The sequence below is a fragment of the Scyliorhinus torazame genome, chromosome 14 (assembly GCF_047496885.1).
Source record: "Scyliorhinus torazame isolate Kashiwa2021f chromosome 14, sScyTor2.1, whole genome shotgun sequence".
Taxonomy (NCBI): Eukaryota; Metazoa; Chordata; class Chondrichthyes; order Carcharhiniformes; family Scyliorhinidae; genus Scyliorhinus; species Scyliorhinus torazame.
In genome coordinates this window covers 136,744,851-136,766,646 of record NC_092720.1, presented here as the reverse complement: position 1 = coordinate 136,766,646, position 21,796 = coordinate 136,744,851, and the positions used below count along the sequence as shown (strand labels likewise).

The 21,796-nt window shown below is 47.6% G+C and overlaps 1 protein-coding gene and 1 long non-coding RNA gene across 2 annotated transcripts in view; one reads left to right on the top strand and one right to left on the bottom strand.

The window, feature by feature from the left end:
* Window positions 1-10,460, bottom strand: part of LOC140390072 (lactosylceramide 4-alpha-galactosyltransferase-like) — a 139,932-nt gene extending 129,472 nt beyond the window's left edge. Inside the window, exon 1 of the mRNA XM_072474948.1 lies at window positions 10,292-10,460. Coding sequence (XP_072331049.1) covers window positions 10,292-10,313 — 22 coding nt within the window. The 5' untranslated portion in view covers window positions 10,314-10,460. The remainder of the gene's footprint in view (window positions 1-10,291) is intronic.
* A 22-nt stretch (window positions 10,461-10,482) lies between these two features.
* Window positions 10,483-21,796, top strand: part of LOC140390073 (uncharacterized) — a 53,975-nt gene continuing 42,661 nt past the window's right edge. The window contains exon 1 of the long non-coding RNA XR_011934550.1: window positions 10,483-10,573. This is a non-coding gene — a long non-coding RNA (uncharacterized lncRNA). The remainder of the gene's footprint in view (window positions 10,574-21,796) is intronic.

Here is a 21,796-nt window from a genome sequence, read left to right as displayed (position 1 = left end):
TCATTTTCCAATCCTCACTGGATACAGGTGCGGTGTCATATAAAATTGGAGGTATGCTAACGTTGTATCTTTGGTTAAAAGGGGTCTTGGGGATAGATCAAACAATTGAAGATTGGTCAGTCTGATCTCAGTGTTGGGCAAATTAATCGAATCACTTAGAAAGGCACGGGTGTATCAAGGACAATCAGCATGAATTTATTAAGAGAAAATAATGTCTGACTAATTTGACAGCTATTTTTTGAGGAAATAACAAGAGGATTAATGAGGGTAGTGTAGTTGAGGGGGTCTACCTAGATTTTAGCACGGTCACACATGGCATATACTGAGGAATGCAACAAGCTGGAAATAAAATTGACTCATTAGCAGGAAACAAACAGTAATCGTTGACAAGTGTTTATGCAACTGGGAGGCCGTTTCCAGTGGGGCTCCGTAGGGCTCTATAATAGGTCTTCTGCTTTTTGTGGTATAAAGATGTTGAACTCTTAAATGTCTTCTGAAATGGCCTTCAGCTTTGACAAAGGGTCACCTGGATTCAAAACGTTTGCTCTTTTCTCTCCTTACAGGTGCTGCCAGACCTGCTGAGATTGTCCAGCATTTTCTCTTTTGGTTTCAGATTCCAGCATCTTTGCTTTTATATACAATGATTTGACGCAAATGTAGGGGGAACGAAGTAAGCATTTACCACATAGTTGACAGTGAGGAGGATTGCTGTAGACTGATGAAAGTATCAATGGACTGGTCAGATGGGCAGAAAAGTGACAAATAAAATTCACCTAATTGTGAGGGGCCTGGATAGAGTGGGTGGGAAGGGCTTTAGCAGAGAACTCAGTGACTAAGGGCATAGGTTTAAAACGATTGGCAGAAAGGTCAGAGGGGAGCTGTGGAAAAATATTTTTACCCAGAGGGTTGTGGGTGTCTGGGACTCACTTCCAGGCACAATACCTGAACTAGTCTTATATGTAGGTTTAACATAACCTCATTGCTTTTGTACTGTGTGCCTATACTTACAAGGTTGAATACAATGGAGTGGCTTGCCGGCCTCCCAGCCACGTGTTCCTCAGCTGCGTGCCGTTTGCTGGCTTCGGGATTCTCTGTTCCCGCCACTGTCAATCGTATTTCCCATTTAAGCTACCCCACACCACCAGGAAACCCAAGGGTGCGGGTGTCCTCCTGAGAAATGGAGAATCTATTATGTTTAATTACTGTTCATACCAGTAGTGCAGAACATCATATTTTTCTGCACTAAATTTCATTGGTCATGTGTACACCCATTCCACCAGCCCAAGTCCTTTTGAAGTCAAATACTGCCCTTCTCACTCTTTACCACACGGTAGCACAGTGGTTAGCACAGCTCCAGGGTCCCAGGTTCGATTCCCGGTTTGGGCCACTGTCTGTGCAGAGTCCGCACGTTCTCCCAGTGTCTGCATGGGTTTCCTCCGGGTGCTCAGGTTTCCTCCCACCGTCCAAATGTGTGCAGGTGAGGTGGATTGGCCATGATAAATTGCTCTTAGTGACCAAAAAAGGTTAGGTGGGGTTACTGAGTTATGGCGATAGGGTGAAGGCGTGGACTTAAGTGGGATGCTCTTTCCAAGGGCCAGTGCATACCCGATGGGTCAAATGGCCTCCTTCTGCATTGTAAATTCTATGATTCTATGATTCGGCCTCCAAATTACATATCAACAAATGTTGTCATTGTACCCTATACCACCAAATCCAAGTTATTTACATCTTATTTATTATTTCACAGGATGTGAGTGTTGCTGGCTAGGCCAACATTTGTTGCCCATCCCTAATTACCCTTGAGAAGATGGTGGTGAGCTGCCTTCTTGAGCCACTGCAGACCATTTGTGCAGGTACACCCACATTGCTGTTAATGAGGGAGTTCCAGGATTTTGACCCAGCAACAGTGAAGGGACAACTGATATATTTCCAATTCAGGATGGTGAGTGACCTGGAGGGTCCCCATGTATCTGCTGTCCTTGACCATCTAGATGTAGAAGCAACAGTTTGGAAGATGCCATCTAAGGAGCCTTGGTAAGTTGCTGCAATACACCTTGAAGGTGGTCCACACCGCTGCCACTATGCGGGCCCCATTACTGAACTCCCCAATCATGCCTGCCTGAAAAATAACCATTTAACACAACTTATCTGTGACCTAACCTCAGGCAGTTTTACATCCTATGAGCTGCAGTTTCATTTTTACCCACAAGTTTAATATGTGACACTTCATCAAATGCCATTCAGACATTCACTTGCATGTCAGCCCCAGTGCCCTCAGAGACACTATCTCATATGATGGGTGCAAGGTAGATCTACTTTAGCTCTGGCAATGACAAATAATCAACTTAAACCCATTTGCAGTATGCATCAGGCAGAACACATCAAAATAAAAAGTCATGGCTCCAGTGAACAAAAGTGGAGAGGAATTCACATGAGGAACCTGAAACATTCAGGTTGTGCATGGTGAAAATTAGCAAAACAGCCCGAATTGAGATATCCTTACATTAAATGGAAGACCCCAAATATTGCGGTTGGCAACATGGTGTCGCCCACGGGTTTGGGTGAACAAACATTCAAATATCTTCGCAAATTACTTCTTCTTTGAATCCAAGTAGCACAACAGTAAAGTTGGCGATTTGGGGACAACGCAATACCAATGTTGTAACAACAGGAGGCCCAGTTACCAATGATCACTGTCGAGGGACATCAGCCAAGTCTCATGGGCGGTGGATTTGAACAGTAGAACAGTGCAGAAACACGTTGACCATGTAAGAAGCCAGTGGACCACAACATCAATCTTGGAACAGTTGGAGCTGGCAGGCAGGACCCGGTGTTCCTGTGTTGGAGCCACTGCATAGAGAATCTAGGAGTTCTCAGGAAGCCCTGACGACAATCCAGCAGGGAGTTGGCAAAGGGAATGCCCCTGCTGTAGCGGTCGATTATCAGAGACAATCTTCTACGGATGACAACATTTCTACTTCTGGAGGAGCCAGTTTGGGGACTAAGGTGGTCTGCGAGACCCAGAAAATCCCCCAACAGATTGACATTGTTGTGATATAATGTAAAGAATTGTAAGGGTCTAAAGAGAGCTCCTTTGAACTTGCTGAAGATGAGGATAAAACAAAGTATAACGTAGTGCTAGAGAAATTCAATGCTCACTGCAAAAATCAAGTGAATGAGAACTATGAGCGCTACATGTTCAGAAAAAGGCTGCAGCTGAAAGGAGAATCAGTAAGATTCTTTCATTGCACCTTTAAAGTTAAGAGCACAGTTGTGTAACTTCTCCTCCGTTATTGATTCAATGCTTCGCGATCAAGTTGTATTTGGGATTAATGACGAACGTTTGCGAGACAAAGTGCTAAGACGACCAATTTTGCCACTAGATGAAGCGATCAATATGTACAAAGCCAGTGAACAAGCATCCTCTGAAAATGCGGAATTCGAGGGAAACGAAAAAGGCACAAAATTGGGAAACGTGGCTGATATAATTTATGCTGTGTCGCAGCAAAGAAAACTGCGTACAACTGCAAGAGGCCATTTTGAGTGACATCATGAGTGATGACATTCATGGGCGGTGGCCACGCTTACAGTAAAAAAAATTGTCCAGCAAAAGACAAACAATGTTCCAATTGTTGCAAATTCAATCACGTTGCAGCACATTGTCGTTTCTCAACAGCTTCTCCAGCAAACTGTCGTTTCTCAACAGCTTCTCCAGCAAACAAGTTTTTTAAATCCTACCATGACTACAGAAAGATCCAAAGTGTCTAGAGTGAAGTAAAAAGACAAAATATCTCCAACTGATAATGATGATTCATCCCTATACACAATAAAGGATACGTTCATGGTTTATGCAATTACTAGGATTAATGCACTGCATTGTAATAACAATCCAGTACAACAGCTCTCAAAGATTATTAAAAAAGAGTGGGCTGTACTACTTGATATAAACGGCTCAGAAATTCCATTTTAGATACAGGAGCACACACAAATTTAACAACTGAAAATAATTTGAGGTACACATACAGTACACTGCAAATGCAGAAATCAATCTGTCGATTGACCGACTATAATGGAAATACCATTGCCACGAGAGATTCCTGCTGTCGCATTGTTTGGAATGGTGATATCAAAATGTCAATCGACTTTGAAATAGTGGAAGATGATAAATCATCGCTACTTGGGGTGGATGCTTGCGATAAATTAAGCATAGTTGACAGGATACAGACAACTAAGACTTCGAATGACCAGCTTCAAGAGCCAGGAAAAGACTTAGTTGTCACTGATACCCTATCAGAGCTACAAATGATACTGATACCAGTGTCAGATATAGTACACATTGTGGAAGCACAAGCTTCAATAGTTGCTGAGATGCTACCAGTGTCTGACAAAACGCTACGAATCATAAGAGAATAAACAGAAAAGGACTTGACACTCCAAAGGGTAATCAAATACCTCAAAGAAAGATGGCCATTTGGATGTTCCACCGCTTTTCGCAGTATCAAAGATGACCTCAGAGAAATTAAGTGATTCATACTCAAAGGAGACAGAACAGTTATTCCTTCATGACTCCGACAAGGTATCTTGGAACAGATACACAAGGGTTACCACGGTATTGAAACATTTCGTAGACGAGCAAGACAGTCTGTGTACTGGCCTGGAATCAACAAAGGATGTGGACAAGGAATGCAGCATTTGTCAGATGCATCAATCCGTGCAATGCAAAGAGAGTTTGGAAGAAAATGAACTCATCACCAATCCATGGATCAAAGTTGGTATGGATGTATTCTAGTTTAAAGGTCATGACTATCTAGTCATAATTGACTACTATTCCAACTATCCTGAGGTGATTATGCTGAATGATTCAATGACGAGATCTGTAATACGAGCAGCAAAATCTGTGTTTCCTCACACTATGGAATTCCATTACATGTCGTCTGACAATTGTCCTTGCTTCACCAGCTGGGAGTGGGCACAATTTTCAGAACGTTATAATTTTAAATCACATCACATCAAGCCCATTGTACCCCAATCTAATGGCAAAGCAGAGAAAGGCGTAGGAATAGTCAAAACAATATTCACTAAAGCACTCAATGACAACAAAGACTTATATTTGGCACTGCTGACATACAGAGTTACCCCACTGTCATCAGGTTTCTCGCCTGCCCAGATGTTGGTGGGAAGAAAAATTCGCACCACGTTACCAGAGATCACAGTTCAAAACATGGATGATCATGAAATACATAACCACCCAAGGTTACAAACACAAAATCAAAAAGAGTATTACAACAAGCACACAAAACCTTTATCAAAGTTGAAAGAAGGAGACAACATTCGTATAAAAATCCTGAAGGTGGATGGCAACATTTTGCTAAAGTTTTAAGACAAGTTGCACCCAGATCGTATTTGGTTCAGACGGAACAAGGTTCAATGTTTAGAAGAAATAGAAGAGCATTACTGCAAATAAAAAACCATGTTCCATCTCAAACTCGAGATCAGCATAGCTCAGGAAGCTATCTTCAAAGACATTTACTTTCCTAATCCTTCATTATCACCAATGCATCAAGACAATTTGGAAGATAACTTGCATACTTTGACAAAACTTGCATACTTTGACAAAACCACTAAGAAGATCAACGAGAACAAGGAAACCACCGAACAGACTGAATTTGTAATGACTGTAACAACTATTCAGCTGTCATCACCAATGTGATTTAACATGTATTTTGCAACTGAATGTAAAAACAAGTTAATGATTCATGCTCGCTCATGTAATGTTCAAAGAAAAAATGTTACAAAGTTTCTAACTTAAAGAAAGGGGGATGTGACATTTTCATAAATGTAATGAACTGTCAGGGTTAATGTAATGTCTAAATCAACCACTAGAGGGAGCTAGATGTACAACTATGTAAAGGCATTGATGCTAAACTTTGTGGGTGAGAGGTTGAGGAGAAAGCTAGAGTACAGACTGAAGGAAAGATAGTGGGCGGGAGTCTCTGATCCTGAGGTTAAGCATTAACGCCGTCGTAAACGGTGTTGCGTTTCCCAACGGCGTCAACGTGGCCTCAGGAGCAGCAATTCTGACCCCTACAGGCGGCCAGCATGGCACTGGAGTGACCCACGCCGCTCCAGTTGCCGATCCCGGCGTCAGATGGGCGCCGCGGGTCTGCGCATGCGCAGTGGGACCAGTGAAATTTCTGTGCATTCCGGTGTCTCCCTTCTCTGTGCTGGCCCCAATGCAACATGGCATAGGACTACAGGGGCCGGTGCGTAACAAAGGAGGCCCCCAGCCCGAGAGGCCGGCCCACCAATCGGTGGGCCACGATCGCAGGACAGGCCACAGCGGAGACCCCCCCCCCACAAACAGGCCACCTCTGGATCCTTCCATGCCGAGGTCCCGCTGGGTAAGACCAAGTTACAACAAAACTTGGGTTTTTTTGTACGGCCGCTCGGCCCATCCCGGGCAGATAACCGCCAAGGGGGGCCGCACAGAGCAGCCCCCAACCGGCGCCGCGCCGGTGCCAATGGCACCGATTCTCCACTCTCCGGAGAATCGCGTCCCGGCGTCGGGGCGGAGTGGCGCGATTTGCGCCGGTCACGGCGATTCTCCGGCCCGGCCCAGGGGTGAGAGAATCCCGCCCAGTGTGAGTGAGAGCAGGTCACAGTTTATGTAATAGTGTAGAGATTAGTAGTTGCTGAGTGTAGATTCTATGTTTATTATCAACTATGTAATATATAGTGTCATCTGAGAGTACCTTTAAGAAATGGTGTTTATAAATGGGTATGTATATAAATATCTGTAGTGAGAGTACCTTTAAGAAATGGGTGTTTATTATTGCAGTGATGGCAGAGAGTGTGTGGAGCTGGGCTGTCTGTCAGCTTTTTACTTTTGTTTTAGGCTGTTTGCTGTAGGGTGTGTTTTAGTTTCGTTTTCAGAGCTGGATATCTGCAGTCACAGCCAGAAGGCGTATTAGAGTCTCTCTCTGTAACCTAAAGACTGTAAATCGATCCTGGTGATTTAAAACTAATAACAGTAGTGACTTTAACCTAATGTGCTTCTGGTAAAAGGTGTTTTAAGTCTTATGGATGTTAAAAGGAAAGCTTAAAGGATTACTTAGTGTTGTATTATTTGGGGGTTGTATTTGAATTAATGTTTGCTAAGATGTTCACTGTATGTTTTAAAAAGGTTAACTTGAGTTCATAGAATAAACATTGTTTTGCTTTAAAAAATACTTTTCCATTTTTGCTGTACCACACCTGTAGAGTGGGCCGTGTGCTCCCCATGACACAATCTAGTAAACGTTGTGGGTCAGGTGAACTCCATGATACACTTTGGGGTTCTCTAAACCCTGGCCCAGAACAATAGGAGTAAGTGTTGAATCAAATTAAATAATGTTAATTAATTTATAGCTTTGTTCAAATTAAAAGCTATTTGTGGTCTTTGTGAACACTACGCCAACCATCCTAAAATTAGCAACACAAAGAACACCACAATTGAGATTAACTATTACGGGCTCGCTCCCCTTGTGTTTCTCTATCTTTTTATTGTAGATAGTAACTGTGCATAACCTGTTCTGTAAATATGTTATTGCCTCTTTAAAGGACAAGCCCACATGGTCCACCTAACTGGCTCAGAGTGTATCATGTGGGAGCACCCGAACCCCAACGAATGGGGAAGAAGCACGGGGCCCGGAAGTGGGGTCCCGGGCAGAGTGTACCGCGAGCCAGAGTGTGAAGACCTGTTCAGTGACTCTGTGCCTTGTATAGTTTACCTTTACTTGTTACCAATAAACCGTTGTTCCATTATACTTGACGCCTCCCTAGTATCCCCCATAGGGACATAGCCTAAAGTTTCAGGAGTGTATTAAGGAAACACTTCTACCTGCAAGGGTGATAGAAGTTTGAAATTCTCCTTCGGGTGACTGTGTGGAGTTTTCACTTTCTCCACGTGTCTGTGTGAGTTTCCTCCAGGGGCTCCGGTTTCCTCCCACAGTCCAAAGATGTGCAGGTTAGGTGGATTGGTCATGCTAATTTGCCCCTCAGTGTCCAAAAAGGTTAGGTTGGGTTACTCGATTACGGTGATAGGGTGTGGGCGTGGCCTTAAGTAGGGTGCACTTTCCAAGAGCCAGTGCCGATTCGATGGGCCAAATGGCCTCCTTCTGCACTGTAAATTCTATGATTTTATGAAATGGCAATTAATGCGAGATTAATTGTTAACTTTAATCTGGGTTTGGTGGATTTTTAGCTAAAGATACTAAGGGATATGGGGCCAAGGTGAACAGTACAATAGGCTGGTGGAGCTAAATGGTTTCCCCTCTATTCAGTCCAGAGTGGCTGCCCTTGATATCATGGCAGCATTTGGCCAAGTGTAGTATCAATGAGCTCTGGCAACACTGAAGTCAATGGGAATCAGGGGGGAAACTCTCCGCTGGTTGGAGTCTTACCTCACACAAAGGAAGACGGTTATGGTTGCTGTGTCAATCCACACAGACACAGGACATCACTGCAGGAGTTCCTTGGGATAGTATCCTAGGTTCAATCATCTTCAGCTGCTTCATCAATGACCTTCCCTCTATCATAAGGTCAGAAATGGGGATGTTCACTGCTGACTGCACAATATTCAGCACCATTTGCGACTCCTCGAATACTGAAGCAGTTGGTGTTTGCATGCTGCAAGGGCAATCTTGGGCTGATAAATGATCAATAACATTTGCGCCACACAAGTGCCAAGCAGTGATCACTGCCAACAAGAGAGAATCTAACCATCTTCCTTTTGCATGCAATGGTCTTACCATCAATGAATCCCCCAACATCAGCATCTTATCACCAACTAGTTTCTGATTCACTGTTCTAATTGCCAAGATGTAAATTAGCCAAGAGTTTCCTCGGGTGGAGCATCCCAGCTGTAAGATTGTGTTTGAGCTGAAGCATGAGAAATATTTTGTGCTACAAATTGTTGGTGAGGGCACATCAATAGCATCTAGGATTTCAGTGGCCAATGGACCAACTGTCTATCTGCTTAACAAATGATATTGACGGATCGAGCAAAGAACGGAAGAATGATGGAGAAGGAAATTAGGTAAATTAGTAAAGTAAGTAAAATAATATAAATGTAAAAATCCTCTGGAAACAATGTACTACCTGCAAGAATGAGACACCAGTTTCAATAATTTGATTTCAGGGCCTGGAGAGGTTGTAGCACATGACAGAATTTAAAATGTCCTTGCCTCGTCAAGTACCAGCCCTAACTTTGTGGTGACTTTAAGACGAAACATAGCAGTTTCTTGAACCCCACAGGGCCATTTTTGTGGGGCTAGATTTTGCATACTGTAGCGATTCACAACTCTCAATGCCACCATTCCCTCTGCAGAAATCTATACATGAATACTACTGTGTAATGTGGCTTTATCCCGGTAAATTCTGAGCCAAATGCTCATCAGCCCTCCAGAATGTTTTTTCCCCCATAAATTTCCCACTGGAGGATCAGGGTCTGCAGCAGTCAAAGTTATTATTGTCATGACAACAACTTTTCAGTCTTTCAGAACCAACCTGCTGATGGAGTTCAGAAAATACCCCATCCACCACAGGAAGGTTTCACATTGCTCCCCCACCCCACCCACTCTCACTCGCTCTCTGGGGAATAGGCAGGAAAATGAACCTGGGGCCATGATCTGACTGAATGGCAGAACAGGCTCGAGCGAGGGGTCGAATGGCCTACACCTGGTACTATTTCGATAAGCTCTTCATCAACTTCGCAATGCTGTGGTTTTTCAATGATAGAGGTGGCCAAGAAAAGGGGATTTTTTTTTATTAAAAGCTCGTTTTCAAAGCACTTTACAATGGTTTTGTTTCTACATTAAAGGCCAGGGGTCGGTGGCGGGACCGGGAATCATCAGCTCCGGCCTATAGCCAGACACTAACCTCAGCGGAGAGAGGTTTAATTGGATATTTACTCCAGCTCCCAGTCCGAGGGGAGGGGTGAGAGAGAGGACCCCTGGCTCACAATTCAACCCACCAGCTTTGTGAACGGGGAGAGGGGGGGGGGAGGGTATTCCTGCTGTAAAGTTGAAAAATAATTCCAACAATAACGGGCGGGGGCGGGGGAGACACACATTTTGGGTTTTCACGAAACTCCGCAAACAGGAACTTCGAAATAGACAAAGACAGAAAGGGGGGGGGGAGGGAGTATGGTTAGAGCGGGGAGGGAAAGGGGGGGTATGGTTAGAGAGGGGAGGGAAAGGGGGGGGTATGGTTAGAGAGAGAGAGGAAGATTGGGGTCAAATCAGTCATTTACCTTTGTGAGCGGAAGAACCCATTGCTGGTGCTGGGGACACAGGCTGTGAGCTTGCACCGTTAGCAGTGTCGGGGTCGAGTTGTGCTGGCGGCTTGTGGTGAGAGCTTTCGCATTCACTGGGCGGTGTCACTGAGCCTCTCCACCAGGCAGCCAGTCCTCTGCCGTTAGTCTCTGCAGTTCAGCTTCCTGTCTCACAGCATTAACCCACACGCTGAAGTAACTGGCCTGTGTGTAACTTACTGCAGTGATGTGGAAAACTTAAGCGATCTTTCACAGGGTGAGGTTGGTAACTTCTCACTTTTAAATGCGCTTTCGACTACCCCCCCCCCCCCCCCCCAAAGCAAGCGAAAGCTTGGTGGAGTTGTGGATAGTGAGGAGGGCTGTTGTCGGCTGCAAAGAGACATAGATAGGATGCAGAGCTGGGCTGAGAAGTGGCAGATGGAGTTTAACCCTGAAAAGTGTGAAGTTGTCCATTTTGGAAGGGCAAATATGAATGTGGAATACAGGGTTAAAGGTAGGGTGCTTGGCAATGTGGAGGAGCAGCGAGATCTTGGGGTCTATGTTCATACATCTTTGAAAGTTGCCACTCAAGTGGATAGACCTGTGAAGAAGGCCTATGGTGTGCTAGCGTTCATTAACAGAGGGATTGAATTTAAGAACTGTGAGGTGATGATGCAGCTGTACAAAACTTTGGTAAGGCCACATTTGGAGTACTGTGTACCGTTCTGGTCACCCCATTTTAGGAAGGATGTGGAAGCTTTGGAAAAGGTGCAAAGGAGATTTACCAGGATGTTGCCTGGAATGGAGAGTCGGTCTTATGAGGAAGGTTTGAGGGTGCTAGGCCTTTTCTCATTAGAACGGAGAAGGATGAGGGGCGACTTGATAAGAGGTTTATAAGATGATCAGGGGGATAGAGTAGACAGTCAGACTTTTTCCCTGGGTGGAACAAACCATTACAAGAGGACATAAATTTAAGGTGAATGGTGGAAGATATAGGGGGGATGTCAGAGGCAGGTTCTTTACCCAGAGAGTAGTGGGGGCATGGAATGCACTGCCTGTGGAAGTAGTTGAGTCGGAAACATTAGGGACCTTCAAGCAGCTATTGGATAGGTACATGGATTACAGTAGAATGATATAGTGTAGATTAATTTGTTCTTAAGGGCAGCATGGTAGCATTGAGGATAGCACAATTGCTTCACAGCTCCATGGTCCCAGGTTCGATTCCGGCTTGGGTCACTGTCTGTGTGGAGTCTGCACATCCTCCCCGTGTGTGCGTGGGTTTCCTCCGGGTGCTCCAGTTTCCTCCTGCAGTCCAAAGATGTGCAGGTTAGGTGGATTGGCCATGATAAATTGCCCTTAGTGTCCAAAATTGCCCTTAGTGTGGGTGGGGTTACTGGGTTATGGGGATATGGTGAAGGTGTAGATCTTGGGTAGGGTGCTCTTTCCAAGAGCCGGTGCAGACACGATGGCCCGAATGGCCTCCTTCTGCACTGTAAATTGTATGTTAATCTATGATTAATCTAGGACAAAGGTTCGGCACAACATCTTGGGCCGAAGGGCCTGTTCTGTGCTGTATTTTTCTATGTTCTATAACTTCCGAGCTACCCTTCCCTTTGTGTCCACTGGCAGCATTATTTACCCAGTCCACCTGCATATTGAAGTCCCCCATGATCACTGTGACCTTGCCTTTCTGACATGCACTTTCTATTTCGTGGTGCATTTTGTGCCCCTGGTCCTGACCACTGTTAAGAGGCCTGTACATAACTCCCATTATGTTTTTTTGCCTTTGTGGTTCCTCAACTCTACCCACACAGACTCCACATCATCTGACCCTATGTCGTTTAGTGCTATTGATTTAATTTCATTCCTAAAAAACAAGGCAACCCCGCCCCCTCTGCCCACCTCTCTGTCTTTTCGATAGGTTGTGAATCCCTGGATGTTTAAATGCCAGTCCTGAACCCCTTGCAATCACGTCTCTGTGATGCCTACCACATCATACCTGCCAGTCACAATCTGGGCCACAAGCTCATCTACCTTGTTCCGTACACTGCGCGCATTTAAATATAGCACCTTTAATTCTCTATTGACCGTCCCTTTTTGTGTTCTTAGTGTGGTGGACCTTGGTTTACTGAGCCTTTCCATACACTGTCATATTTTGTGGGATAGGGACTATCGTAACCTCTCCTGGGTTGCTGCTGTTGTCTTCTTCTTTTCTATTCCCTCTATCTTTCTGTGAGGTAGTCGACGAACGGTTGCCACCGCCTGGTGAACCCTTGAGCCGAACCCCTTAGTACGAACTTAATCCGTTCTAACTTTATAAACCCTGCCATGTCGTTTATCCAGGTCTCCACACCCAGGGGTTTGGCTTCCTTCCACATTAACAATATCCTGCGCCGGGCTACTAGGGACGCAAAGGCCAAAACATCAGCCTCTCTCGCCTCCTGCACTCCCGGCTCTTCTGCAACCCCAAATATAGCCAACCCTCAGCTTGGTTCGACCCGGACCCCCACCACCTTCGAAAGCACCTTTGCCACCCCCACCCAAAACCCCTGTCGTGCCGGGCATGACCAGAACATGTGGGTGTGATTCACTGGGCTTCTCGAGCATCTCGCACACCTATCCTCTACCCCAAAAAATTTACTGAGCCGTGCTCCAGTCATATGCGCCCTGTGTAACACCTTAAATTGTATCAGGCTTAGCCTGGCACACGAGGACGAAGAGTTTACCCTACGTAGGGCATCAGCCCACAGCCCCTCCTCAATCTCCTCCCCCAGCTCTTCTTCCCATTTCCCTTTCAGCTCATCTACCATGATCTCCCCCTTGTCCCTCATTTCCCTATATATGTCCGACACCTTACCATCCCCCACCCATGTCTCTGAGATCACTCTATCCTGCACCTCCTGCGTCGGGAGCTGCGGGAATTCCCTCACCTGTTGCCTCGCAAAAGCCCTCAGTTGCATATACCGAAATGCATTCCCTTGGGGCAACCCATATTTTTCCGTCAGCGCTCCCAGACTCGCAAACGTCCCATCTACGAACAGATCTCTCAATTGTACTACCCCTGCCCTTTGCCATGCTCCAAATCCCCCATCCATTCTCCCCGGAACAAACCTATGGTTATTTCTTATCGGGGACCGCACCGAGGCTCCCGTCTTTCCCCATGCCGTCTCCACTGCCCCCAAATTTTCAATGTAGCCACCACCACCGGGCTTGTGGTGTATTTCTTCGGTGAGAACGGCAACGGCGCCGTCACCATAGCTTGTAGGCTAGTCCCACTGCAGGACGCCCTCTCCAATCTCTTCCACGCCGCTCCCTCCTCTTCTCCCATCCACTTACACACCATTGACATATTGGCGGCCCAGTAGTACTCACTTAGGCTCGGTAGTGCACCCCCCCCCCCCCCCCCCCCCGTCCCTACTACGCTGCAAAAATTCCCTCCTCACTCTCGGGGTCTTCCCGGCCCACACAAAACTCATAATACTCTTCTCGATTCTTTTGAAAAAAGCCTTCGTGACCACCACCGGGAGGCACTGAAACACAAAAAGGAATCTCGGGAGGACCACCATTTTAACCGCCTGCACCCTCCCTGCCAGTGACAGGGACACCATGTCCCATCTCTTAAAGTCCTCCTCCACCTGTTCCACCAACCGCGTTAAATTAAGCCTATGTAATGTACCCCAATTCTTGGCTATCTGGATCCCCAAGTACCGAAAGTCCCTTGTTACCTTCCTCAACGGTAAATCCTCTATTTCTCTGCTCTGCTCCCCTGGATGCTCCACAAACAACTCACTTTTCCCCATGTTCAATTTATACCTTGAAAAATCCCCAAACTCCCCAAGTATCCGCATTATCTCTGGCATCCCCTCCGCCGGGTCCGCCACATATAGCAACAAATCATCCGCATACAGAAATACCCGGAGTTCTTCTCCTCCCCTGAGTACTCCCCTCTACTTCCTGGAACCCCTCAATGCTATGGCCAGGGGCTCAATCGCCAGTGCAAACAATAACGGGGACAGAGGACATCCCTGCCTCGTCCCTCTATGGAGCCGAAAATAATCAGATCCCCGTCCATTCGTGACCACGCTCGCCATCGGGGCCCTATACAGCAACTGTATCCACCTGATATACCCATCCCCCAAACCAAATCTCCTCAGCACCTCCCACAAATAATCCCACTCCACTCTATCAAATGCTTTCTCGGCATCCATCGCCACCACTATCTCCGCTTCCCCCTCTGGTGGGGGCATCATCATTACCCCTAGCAGCCTCCGTATATTTGTATTCAGCTGTCTCCCCTTCACAAACCCAGTTTGGTCCTCATGAACCACCCCCGGGACACCAGAATCTTAGCGTCCACATTCAGGAGGGAAATAGGCCTATAGGACCCGCATTGCAGCGGGTCTTTTTCCTTCTTTAGGAGGAGCGATATCGTTGCCTCTGACATAGTCCGGGGCAGCTGCCCCCTTTCCCTCGCCTCATTAAAGGTCCTCATCAGTAGCGGGGCCAGCAAGTCCATATATTTCCTATAGAATTCAACTGGGAATCTGTCTGGTCCCTTGCGGGGAATCTGCGGGGCCTTCCCCGCCTGCATGCTCCCAATCCCTTTCACTACTTCCTCCATCTCAATCTGTGCTCCCAGTCCCGCCCTCTCCTGCTCCTCCACCTTAGGAAATTCCAGCTGATCCAGAAAGCATTCTCTCCTTCCCATCCGGGGGCTGAGCTTCATATAATCTTTCATAAAATGCCTTGAACACTCCATTCACTCTCTCCGCTCCCCGCTCCATCTCTCCCTCCTCATCTCTCACCCCCCCTATCTCCCTCACTGCTCCCCTTTTCCTCAGTTGGTGGGCCAGCAACCTGCTCTCCTCCCCATATTCGTACTGTACACCCTGTGCCTTCCTCCATTGTGCCTCTGAATTATCCGTAGTCAACAAGTCAAATTCTACATGTAGCCTTTACAGTCCCTCCTCCGGTGCCTCCGCATATTGTCTGTCCACCCTCAGAAGTTCTTTCAACAACCGCTCCCTTTCCCTACCCTCCTGCTTTCCTTTATGTGCCCTAATAGATATCAGCTCCCCTCTAACCACTGCCTTCAGCGCCTCCCAGACCACTCCCACCTGAACCTCCCCATTATCATTGAGTTCCAAGTACCTTTCAATACACCCCCTCACCCTTAAACACACCCCCTCATCTGCCAATAATCCCATGTCCATTCTCCAGGGTGGACGCTGTTCTTTTTCCTCCCCTATCTCCAGGTCCACCCAATGTGGAGCGTGATCCAAAATAGCTATTGCCGTGTACTCCGTCCCCGTCACCTTCGGGATCAGTGCCCTTCCCAAAACAAAAAAGTCTATCCGTGAATAAACTTTGTGGACATAGGAGAAAAACGAAAACTCCTTACTCCTAGGTCAACTAAATCTCCAGGGGTCTACTCCTCCCATCTGCTCCATAAAGTCCTTAAGCACCCTAGCTGCAGCCGGCCTCCTTCCGGTCCTGGACCTCTATCTGTCCAGCCCTGGGTCCAGTACCGTATTAAAATCTCCACCCATTACCAACTTCCCCATCTCTAGGTCCGGGATACGTCCTAACATACGCCTCATAAAGTTGGCATCATCCCAGTTTGGGGCATATACGTTCACTAAGACCACCGCCTCCCCTTGCAATTTGCCACTAACCACCACATATCTGCCCCCACTATCCGCCACTATGGTCTTTGCCTCAAACATTACCCGCTTCCCCACTAGTATAGCCACCCCCCTGTTTTTTGCGTCTAGCCCCGAATGAAACACCTGCCCCACCCATCCTTTGCGTAGTCTGACCTGGTCTATCAGTTTCAGATGCGTCTCCTGCAGTATAACCACATCTGCCTTAAGTTTCTTTAGGTGTGCGAGTACCCATGCCCTCTTTATCGGCCCGTTCAGCCCTCTCACATTCCACGTGATCAGCCGGGTTGGGGGGCTCTTTACCCCCCCCCCCCCCCCCACCTTGTCGACTAGCCATCTCCTTTTTCAATCCAGCTCCTCACCCGGTTCCCACGTAGCCGTATCTCCCCCCAACGGTGCCCTCCCGCCCCGACCACCCCACCCCATACCAGCTCCCCCTTCTCCCCAGCAACAGCAACCCAGTTAAACCCCCCCCCCCCCCCCCCCGCTAGATCCCTCACTAGCGTAATTGCACCCCCCATGTTGCTCCCAGAAGTCAGCAAACTCTGGTCGACCTCGGCTTCCCCCCGTGACCTCGGCTCCCACTGTGCGAGGCCCCCTCCTTCCGGCTTCCCTGTTCCCGCCATGATTACCATAGCACGGGAACAAAGCCCCCAATGGCCGGCGCCCTCAGCTCCTCATCCTCCCCCCCTCCCTCCCCCACGACATGGGGAAGAGAGAAAAGTTACAGGGTCGCAGGATTAACAACTTGGGAAATCATCTCTTCCCCCTTTTCCCCCTCTTCACCCCACATATTCGCCCCACCACTTTGTTCCAAACGTTCTTTTTCTAGCCCGCTTATTCCAGTTTCTCCTCGACAATAAATGTCCACACCTCTTCTGCCGTTTCAAAGTAGTGGTATTTCCCTTGATGTGTGACCCACAGTCTTGCCGGCTGCAGCATTCCAAATTTAACCTTCCTTTTGTGCAGCACCGCCTTGGCCCGATTAAAGCTTGCCCTCCTTCTCGCCACCTCCGCACTCCAATCTTGATATACGCGGATCACCGCGTTCTCCCACCTACTGCTCCGAGTTTTCTTTGCCCATCTGAGGACCATCTCTCTGTTCGTATATCGGAGAAATCTCACCACTATGGCTCGAGGAATTTCTCCAGCCCTCGGTCTTCGCGCCATAACTCGATAGGCTCTCTCCACCTCCAACGGGCCCGTCGGGGCCTCCGATCCCATTAACGAGTGCAGCATCATGCTCACATATGCCCCGACGTCCGCCCCTTCTGCACCTTCGGGAAGACCAAGAATCCTTAAATTCTTCCTCCTCGCATTATTCTCCAGCACCTCCAGCCTTTCCACACACCTTTTGTGTTGTGCCTCGTGCATCTCTGTCTTCACCACCAGGCCTTGTATGTCGTCCTCATTCTCAGCAGCCTTTGCCTTCACGACCCGAAGCTCCTGCTCCTGGGTCTTTTGCTCCTCCTTTAGCCCTTCAATCGCCTGTAATATCGGGGCCAACAGCTCCTTCTTCATCTCCTTTTTAAGTTCTTCCACGCAACGCCGCAGGAACTCTTGTTGGTCAGGGCCCCATATTAAACTGCCTCCTTCCGACGCCATCTTGCTTTGTGCCTGCCTTCCTGGCCGCTGCTCTAGAGGATCCACCGCAATCCGGCCACTTTCCTCTCCCTTTTCCATCCGTGTCCAGGGGGGATTCCCTTCTGGTTTACCGCACAGTGTTTTTAGCCGTTAAAATTGCCGTTGGGGCTCCTATTAAGAGCCCAAAAGTCCTTTCCACCGGGAGCTGCCGAAACGTGCGACTTAGCTGGTCATCGCCGCACCCAGAAGCCAGGACCTGTTTTTTAATTTGAATCCTAGCTCTTTATAATCTCTAAACAGGTCCTCTTTTCTAGACATGCCTATGTTGTTGGTACTGGATCCTCCCCCTCCCTCTCCAGTATCCTTTCAAGCCAGTCAGGGATGTCCCGCACCCTAGCACCGGGCAGGCAACGTACCATGCGGGACTCTTTATCCTGCTCACAAAGGATACTATCTCTCCCCCTGATAATAGAATCCCCTACAACTACAACTTGCCTATTTACTCCCTCCCCTTGAATGGCCTGCTGAACCATGGTGCCTTGGTTACCTGACTCATCCTTCCAGCAGCCCTGTTCGCCATCCACACAGGGAGCAAGTGCCTCATACCTGTTGGACAGGGTCAAGGGCTGAGGCTCCTGAGTTCCTGACTGCTAGTTCCCTTTACCTGCCTGACTTGCAGTCACACCCTGCTGTCCCTGGCCACTGGCAGGATTTAAACTACTTACTCTGACAGGTGTGACTGCCTCCTGAAACACAGTGTCCAGGTAAGTCTCCCCCTCCCGGATGTGCCTCAGTGTTTGAAGCTCAGACTCCAGCTCATCAACTCTGAGCCGGAGCTCTTCGAGCAGCCAACACTTACTGCAGATGCGGCCGCTGCAGCTCGCAATGGGATCTGCCAGCTCCCACATCAAGCAGCTCAAGCACATCACCTGACCAGCCATCACTAATTAATTAATTAGTTTAATTTAAGTTTACGAGTTTAGCTGTGTTTTTTTTTAATTTGGGGCAGATTTGCTATCAACCAATCAGATCACAGCTTCCCCCTGATGTCACTTTTGGGGGAAAAAACTGGAAAACAAAGTTACCGTTAGGTTTTTATACTCACAGAGACTGCTCCTCCTTCTCCGAACGGCTCCCAAAACTAGGCCCGGAGAAGGAGAGAGAACAAAACAGTCGGGAAAATGCACCTTCTCCCACTCTTCACCGAATTACCTCACTGCACCAAATTACCAAATTCTCACTCTGTCTGTGTCTCACTCACTCAGGCTGTGTCTCCTTGACCAGCGCAATGCTTACTAAGTGCGCTTTCTGTCTGTCTTTTATACAGACGTTAGGATGCCTCACACTAAAACTTCAAAGAGAAGAATACAATGTGTACCTTTGTGCCCCTTAACAGGCCTCAAGTGACTGCCAGATAACTGCCTCTCAGCAATTAAGGTGGGGGCAGCTTCAGCCAATCAGACACTAATCTACACTGCACCTTTAACTGAACAACAACAAAATTAGATTAACTACTTACCTTCCTGGTTACCTCACTGCACCAAATTACCAAATTCTCACTCTGTCTGTGTCTCACTCACTCAGGCTGTGTCTCCTTGACCAGCGCAATGTTTTTTACCTACTGTAAATATGGCAGTCAGTGAGGTTGCCCTCCTTCCTTTGGATATCTATATTCTAATGCTTAGAGTTGCCAGGTATCAAATGATACCACCACAAGGTTCAACCGGCTATCGATCAAAGAGCCAAACACCAGTTAGTTCAAGGTCAAGGGTACTTTATTTATACACACACACAATTAGTCATGCAACATAAACACTACTAGTTAAACTACACCTATCGACTATGACAACCTGTACTTAACTTCAGGCACCCGGCTTAGGTCAGAGGAACAGTGGCTGTTGTTCGATTCTGGATCTATCGGGTCTGCAGAAGTAACTGCTGCTCAGCTAGGCTCATCCGTCTGGTAACAGGCGTTGAACTTGAACTTGCTTCTGGTGGTGCTGCACTTGGAAGGGGACGCTGCCGGAGCACCAGGTCCAAGAGAGACCGAACACGTGGTGGACTCTCTTCTTATGCTTGGGGGTTTTCGTGCTCTTTTGGGCAGTCCTTCAGTTTGGACCCCACTAATTGGGTGATCCCTGATCACTATGTTCGAATCGAACCAATAAAGGACGGGTGCCTTGATGGCTGGGCATGTCGCGAGCGGTCATTGACCCTGTTGTTTACGCTTCCCTAGTACAGGGAGTGGCGCCAAAATGTCTGGGACTGTACCGGTCGCTCGAGTACCAGTCCTTTGTCTGGTGGAGATGGACCATCAAATGCTAATCGGTCCATCAAATGCTAATCGGTTGGGGTTTCGGTACCGTCTGGATTCCTCGCTCACAAATATACATTTCCAGTCTCTGAGTCTGCCTGAATCTCGCATTGCCCATTTTTCCCGCTATGCTTTGCGACCTTCCCTGTTCCTGGTTGCAAGTGGCCATCCCAGATGGCTACACTTCAAGTTGCGCTAAAGGTCATTTAAATTGGACACAAATCGTGGAGGGGGCTGAGATGGTCAAAAGGCCATTCCAGAATCCCCTGTCTCACAGGATTAATGTGGAGATGCCGGCGTTGGACTGGGGTGAGCACAGTAAGAAGTCTTACAACACCAGGTTAAAGTCCAACAGGTTTGTTTCGATGTCACTAGCTTTCGGAGCGCTGCTCCTTCCTCAGGTGAATGAAGAGGTATGCAACTCATCCGCTTCATTCTGGATCACAACGTCTTCACCTTCGACAACAAGTTCTTCATCCAGACGCACGGAACAGCCATGGGGACCAAATTCGCACCCCAATACGCCAACATCTTCATGCACAAGTTTGAACAAGACCTTTACCGCAAACTCACGGATAACCTCACGATGCTCCACTTCTCCAGCTTCCACCCTAAACACATTAAAGAAGCCATCCCCTATGGACAAGCTCTCCGTATACACAGGATCTGCACAGACGAGGAGGAGCGTAACAGACATCTACAGACGTTGAAAGATGCCCTCGTACGAACGGGATATGGCGATCGACTCGTTGATCGACAGTTCCAATGCGCCACAGCAGAAAACCGCACCAACCTCCTCAGAAGACAAACATGGGACACAACCTACAGAATACCCTTCGTCGTCCAGTACTTTCCCGGAGCGGAGAAACTACGACATCTTCTTCACAGCCTTCAACACGTCATCGACCAAGATGAACATCTTGCCAAGGTCATCCCCACACCCCCACTACTTGCCTTCAAACAACCGCGCAACCTCAAACAAACCATTGTTTGCAGCAAACTACCCAGCCTTCAGAACAGTGACCACGACACCACACAACCCTGCCATGGCAATCTCTGCAAGACGTGCCAGATCATCGACATGGATGCCACCATTACACGTGAGAACACCACCCACCAGGTACGCGGTACATTCTCGTGCGACTCGGCCAACGTTGTCTACCTCATACGCTGCAGGAAAGGATGTCCCGAAGCGTGGTACATTGGCGAGACCATGCAGACGCTGCGACAACGAATGAACGGACATCGCGCGACAATCACCAGGCAGGAATGTTCCCTTCCAGTCGGGGAACACTTCAGCAGTCAAGGGCATTCAGCCTCTGATCTCCAGGTAAGCATTCTCCAAGGCGGCCTTCAGGTCACGCAACAACGCAGAATCGCCGAGCAGAAGCTTATAGCCAGGTTCCGCACACATGAGTGCGGCCTCAACCGGGACCTGGGATTCATGTCGCATTACATTCATCCCCCACCATCTGGCCTGCGAAATCCTACCAACTGTCCTGGCTTGACACCTCTTTAACCTGGGGTTACCCCATCTCTGGATCTGTAAAGATTTAATCACCTGCTAATGGTCGCATTCCAAGCACTGTCTGGCATCTTTGAATCTGTCTATATATGTGTTTCTGGACCATACCTCTTCATTCACCTGAGGAAGGAGCAGCACTCTGAAAGCTAGTGACATCGAAACAAACCTGTTGGACTTTAACCTGGTGTTGTAAGACTTCTTACTGTGCTCACAGGATTAAGAGCATATATTAATTCCATGAAGTAAACAAGCCTTGCAGACAAAAAAAAACAAGCTGCCGCAGCCATGTTTTACAACACAGATCTTGGTATGTTCTCTCTTTCTTATCTAAAACAAAATTCAAAACATACTGTCTGCAGAAAAGCTTGTTTACATTATATGACCTTCCAAAAAGTTTATACAGGATAAAGTCAAATATG